Source organism: Asparagus officinalis, chromosome 7, assembly GCF_001876935.1.
Source record: "Asparagus officinalis chromosome 7, Aspof.V1, whole genome shotgun sequence".
Taxonomy (NCBI): Eukaryota; Viridiplantae; Streptophyta; class Magnoliopsida; order Asparagales; family Asparagaceae; genus Asparagus; species Asparagus officinalis.
In genome coordinates this window covers 129,968,444-129,974,378 of record NC_033800.1, presented here as the reverse complement: position 1 = coordinate 129,974,378, position 5,935 = coordinate 129,968,444, and the positions used below count along the sequence as shown (strand labels likewise).

Sequence of the window (5,935 nt, the reverse complement as noted above, 5' to 3'; positions counted from 1 at the left end):
GTTGACAAGCTAAAGAGCTGAGCTTTTTGAGGCAAGGGGAGAGAATGACAATACAAAAATGAAGATCAAGTGCTATAGGGCGTAATACGTAGGGGTGGCAAATGGGTCGACCCGACCCGACCCGACCCATATAAAATTTGACCCGACCCGTATAAGTGTGACCCGACCCGACCCGTTTAATAAATGGGTCAATGTGATCCGACCCGTTTAATAAACGGGTTACCCGACCCGACCCATATAACCCGAATAACCCGTTTATCTAATACAAGACATATCCTAACACATAACTAATAAATTTTTTTATACAAGCACAAAAGAACACTACTTGCAAGCTCTTTAGACAAAAACTATCAATACTCACAACATGGAGTTATTTCAAAGACATGTCCAGTATTTAAATGTATTTCAACGAATTGCAACTATCGGCAAACAAAAATACAATCAATGCAGCTCTTTAGACAAAAAAAATCTAAATTTCAACAGCAGCAGCAACAACAACTACAACAGCAAACATATCACAGACCAAAGAAACCAAGATCAGTAGCTCTCTCCTTCTCAAATGTTTCAAAATACTCTGTCACAGCAAGCAAAATACCCGTTCCTGAACCAATTGCACCCATGAAAATGACTAAAGATTAGTCAAAATCCTGAGAATTGTGAGGCAAGAGTACAATCTTCAACCAGGTAAACAATTATGCGAGTACCATAAATGGACATGTCCAAAAACTGATAAGACCTAATACATATTGCTGCAGTTTCCAACTTATATTAATACAGTTCTATTCAAATAAGTTCATGATCACAAGGTGGAGAATCAGATTGCAGAGGACAAAATCAGCAAAAGCTCGCTCCGGTGGCAAGTCCTGCAACGAGAGGGTGGATTTGTTAATAAAAGGAAGTGCAGCTCACAGGCAATATACTGTAACACAAGCAAATACAGGCAATATGATGCTTTCTGGATAAGATGATTTTGTACAAAATTACCTTGAATTCCTTGTTGTCTTTGTAACTTTGTTAACTTGGATGCGAAGACAAACTGCAAGTTCATAGAAGCAAAAAAAGAAACATGTAGTAAGTGGAATAGTATCATATGACATAAGGATTATTCGCTTATGAATTTTTTACCTGCAAGAACTGCAGTACCAACACAGAAGAAGAGAACACGTAAAGCACAAATGCAAGTCCCAAAATCCAAAAGAACCAATTTTATAAATTTACAATGAGGATAAAAGGCAATCATATTTAAACAAAATAGTCTTCTTATGCAAACAACATGATGATCATGTAGAAATTTCTTTATGTACCTTTCCAGAGGCTTTCTCAAATGCTGCCACCATTTCTAAAACAGATGTTCCCTTTCCAGTTCCTAGATTATAGGCTTCACATCCTGAGAGAAAGGGAACTCAAATAACCAGAGCAGCTTTTAACAAAAGGAGAAAAAAAAACATATATGCACACGCTTCAAGAATGACAAACAACCAAAATCACAGAAAATATATTGACCATGACAATTTCACACACTTAACAAAGGATGAAGAAGTGCAGAAGTTGAATCCAGGAAGTAGTATCATCCAACATTTTTAACTATAAGATCAAAAGCATTACTTTAGCTATTTTGTCCCTTCACTATTTAGCAACTGAAGCTTTCAGGTAAAAATTTATGTAAGCTATTTTGTCCCTTCACTATTTTGTCCTGGGTTGGACTCTTCCCAAGTTCTCCTTGCCAGGAAGGCACTCTGGACCTCTTAGGAAGAAGGGGGGATTTTAGTCATTTTCTTCCTACCGCTTACATGTCGAACATGTGGAGAACAGCATGTTGATTTTATAACAATGTGGAGAATATTCTTTTTCCCACTATAGAAGAAAGAAAAATGACTTACAATAAGATGTGCAGGCTATTGTAATGTATGAGAGCCAGATGTGCAGGATATCAAAGGTAGACTAATGTTGGCATAGATTGTATAGGGGTATATAATATGTTCGACAAAAACTTGCACAAAATTTTCTTACCTTCAGCTACCGCATCATAGTATGAGAGATTCATACTTGTGTTGGCATAGATTCTCCAATATCTAATTGCATGATATCCTCAGAAAGCTCATCTAATTTTGGTTGCATGTCATCTATCATTAATAAAACAATAAAAAACCATTAAGCAAATTCATAACATGTATTCTGATGCAAAAAACATAAAAAATATAACATTAGTCTACCTTTGATACCATATAACCAATCACGTGTGCAAACTAAAGCCTCCACATTGTTAGGCTTAAGAGTGCTACAGTATTGGTTAAGGATTCTCCCACCTACACTGAAAGTACTCTCTGAAGCAACCGTAGAGATAGGAACTGCCATTATGTCCCTTGCCAATAAAGAGAGCTCGGGGTATCTATGCTCATTAGTCTTCCAAAATGAAAGAATGTCGAGTTGAGCACCACGGTCAAGTCTTGGTTCATCCAAATAAAGTTCTAATTGGGTCTTTTGAGAACTAATAATTTCTTGACTTTCAAATGAGTCGAATTCCTAAATATAAAAACATACAAAAGGATGATATCATGATAATATTCTCTGTGATTAACAATTCTTCCATGATATAAGTGAAGGTGCAAAACATATACTTCTTTTAAACCATCTTGGACAATCAAGTTGAGGATATGAGTACAACATCTAATATGAAAAAATTCTCCCTTCCCAAGAAGTGCTTCTTTCAAATTAAGTTGTTTTTTCAATAAATCAACAAAAACATCATTTGCGGAGGCATTATCAAGAGTGAAAGAAAACAACTTCTTTTCAATTTTCCAATCAACTAACAACTTATAGATCTTCTCACAAATGGCAACACCGGAATGAGGAGGTGGCATATAAGAAAAGTTAAGAACCCGATTTTGTAATTTCCACTCATGATCAATGTAGTGTGCCGTGAGACAAATATATCCATCAGTGGCTATTGATGTCCACAAATCAGAAGTCAAGTTAATTCTACCTGGAATCGACTCAAAAGCTTCTTTTAGCCTATTTTTCTCTCTTCCATAGATTTTAAGAACATCGGCTTTAACCGTATTTCTTGATATGTGTTTTATATCCTCACAAAGATAAGAGAAGATTGCTCGAATACCTTCATACTCAACAAATTGAAATGACAAATCGTGTATAATGATGACCGAGACTAAGAGCTCCTTGAACTTATCCGAGTCAAAATTAAATCTCGAAGAACTCATTATGAAATCTTTGAGTTAGATAAATCCTCAATATCCTTTCTGGTAGCTTTCTTACAATTTTTCATGTGTCTTAACATATTTTTCGTCCTATGATTACCTTCGATGATGTATTGGATTCCACACTTCTTACATAATCTTACATATTGAATATTGTTTCCCACCTGGCTCTTCAACAAGGTCAAACATTTTCCAAGCTTTGGACGTTAATTTTCTTTTTCGACTTCCAACAATTATTGCTTTTGATTTTTTCTGAACAGGACTAGACATGTCTTCTAATTCTTCATTAGATGAATCCGCTTCTACATTATCGGCTATATAATTAGACTCCATTAACTGTGATGAAAATTACATAACTACATAAGATTAATAAAATTAAATAAAATTCAACAGATAACACAAATTAACTGATTCTAAACAGAATTAACATTTGAGTATGAAGAAACTTAAGTCCGCATATAGTTCAGCAAAGCAACACTTAAAAAATATTCAAACCAGTATCTAAAATACAAACTGCAGGTCACCAGTAGTTGATTGTGAGATGCCTACTTGGTCAAATGGACAGGTTCACCAGTAGTTGATCGTGAGATGCCTACTTATTATCACAAGATTATGGATATAATATCCTGGAATAACAAATCTTTTCATGATTATATGATATTCTGCAATGAGAAAACTTTTCATGATTACATGATTTTCATTCTCAAAGTAAAGGACTATCATGCATACACCAACAGTAGTTAAATATATAAATATAGTATATGTTTTTCAATGCATAGTAGGTCAACATTATATATTCCTTCTCGTAAATTTCATTCAGGCATTAATGAACTTAACAAGTTCAAGTAAAATCTTAAATTAAACTAAACTAAATCATGTTATTCTTCTGTTATGCAGGACTAATAATATATACTCATCATGCGCGGTGTTACCAAAAACTGTTATTGCTCAACATCAGTACGCCTGAATAAAAATGTTTGAAGTAAAGCATCTCATATCAGAAACAAATATAGATAGTAAGACAAGCAAAAAGGATGAAAAAAAAACCCCAAAATTGATTTGTAATTTCAATAAACCCCCAAAATTGAAAGAGGATAGGATGAAAAAACCCCAAAATTGATAGAACGAAAGATCAAAAAGCCCTAGCCAAGAGTGTACCTCAAAATCCAGTGATTAGAGGGAGGAGGAACTATGGCTGCTCGATGGAGAGAGGAGAACTCGAGCGCTCGAGAGGAGAGAGAGGAACTATGGTTCGAGGATCGCTGCCGCTCGCCGATCACTGCCGCTCGCCGATCACTGTCGCTCGCCGTTTGCCGCCGCTCGCTGTTGCTTGCCGCCGCTCGCCGTTAGCCGCTCACCGCTCGAGCTTCGTGATGGGATCTAGGCCGCTCGTCGCTTGAGCTTCGTGAGGATCTAGGGTTTTTCTTTTCTTCTGCAGCTTTTCTTTTTTTTTTCTTTCTCCAGAGCGGCGCACTTAAGAGAGAGTGAGGGAACGAAGTTTGTTACACGGGTCGGGATTTTTGTTATACGGGTCAATAGGCCAACCCGAATTGACCCATTTAATAAATGGGTAAATTTGGGTTGACCCGTTTATGACCCGACCCATATAATTTGACCCGTACCCATTATAAATGGGTCGGGTCGGGTCGGGTTAATGGGTCGGGTCATAAATTGCCACCCCTAGTAATACGCTTGGATCACATGAGTTTGGTATGGCAGTGGCAGGCTAATCTATCGTCAGTGGCCATGGCGCAGGGCTATCCCTATAGCTAAATGAGGCAGCAAGCAAGTGTGGGCTAAACTAAGTAAGACAGAGAGAGCTGAAATTCTAGTGAAAGGGAGTTAGGTTTTATAGCGTATATGTTTGCTCTCCATCCAGGGGTTTCCTACGCAGAATTTCCTGCCCCCCCCCCCCCCCCCCCGAAATTTGTTATGACTGTTATAGTTATCATATGAGTATTGATGGTTGCACAATGCTTTTGCATACTTTGGTCAAGCAAGGTTAACCCCAGTCTTCATGGGCACAACCTTTTATCAAATCCTATTAAATGTTTTGTAGTCGCTGTAGCACCTTTATCAAAATTCAAGTAGTTTTGGACTGTTCTAAGTTATAGGGGGTTACATCTATGTGCCACTTCAAATCTGGAGCATTTAATATGGAGATTTGATGATCTGACGTCGCTACCATTGAGCTATCGTCCATACAAACATCAAAATGTGGTTGAGTCAGGGGGGCTAAGCTCACGCGGAGGTTAGATTACGTGGGGCTGATCTCTTGCACAATTAAGCTCCCGCCCAGAATATGCTGATGCCCAAATCTATCTTGTTGACTTAATTTCAGCCTTTTTGACTTGGGATTTTTAGGATTGCCTAACCTCAAGCCAATTTGTAGACTTATTTAATTTTGTTGATTCTCTTGGTCATGTTAAATGACCAAAAATACCCTTGGCAGGTTCCGCACTTGTATATAGATTATCTTGTCGGATAATTTGTATTTTTTGATTGCCTACACTAATTTGTTAAGCAAGGTTATCATATAATTAAAGAAACTTCCTCTTTGGCAGCTAGAATACTAAAATTGAGGTATTTTCTATATTGCTCTTTCTTGGAGATGGGTATTGGAAAACATCCTTCTTATATTTGATAAAGTATTCATGGAGCTTGTTGGGTAGTAACTTAAACTCCAAGTCGGATGTGGGTTTGAAGGTTATGCCCAATCC

General features: G+C 37.2%; 1 protein-coding gene across 2 annotated transcripts; it reads right to left on the bottom strand.

Annotated features, from left to right (window-relative positions):
- Nucleotides 643-4,392, bottom strand: LOC109849208 (UDP-glucose 4-epimerase 4-like). Of its 2 annotated transcripts, XM_020419026.1 has the most exons (6): nucleotides 4,374-4,392; nucleotides 2,214-2,523; nucleotides 2,011-2,123; nucleotides 1,305-1,387; nucleotides 985-1,036; nucleotides 643-862 (listed from the first exon to the last, which is right to left on the bottom strand). In XM_020419026.1, the coding sequence occupies exons 3-6, from the start codon at nucleotides 2,042-2,044 to the stop codon at nucleotides 780-782; spliced, it is 252 nt and encodes an 83-aa protein (XP_020274615.1). In that variant the 5' UTR covers nucleotides 2,045-2,123; nucleotides 2,214-2,523; nucleotides 4,374-4,392; the 3' UTR covers nucleotides 643-779. The 2 variants fall into 2 exon arrangements, 1 of the variants encoding a protein (XP_020274615.1); XR_002249029.1 differs by lacking the exon at nucleotides 4,374-4,392 and having other exon boundaries at nucleotides 643-863; nucleotides 985-1,387; nucleotides 2,214-2,529.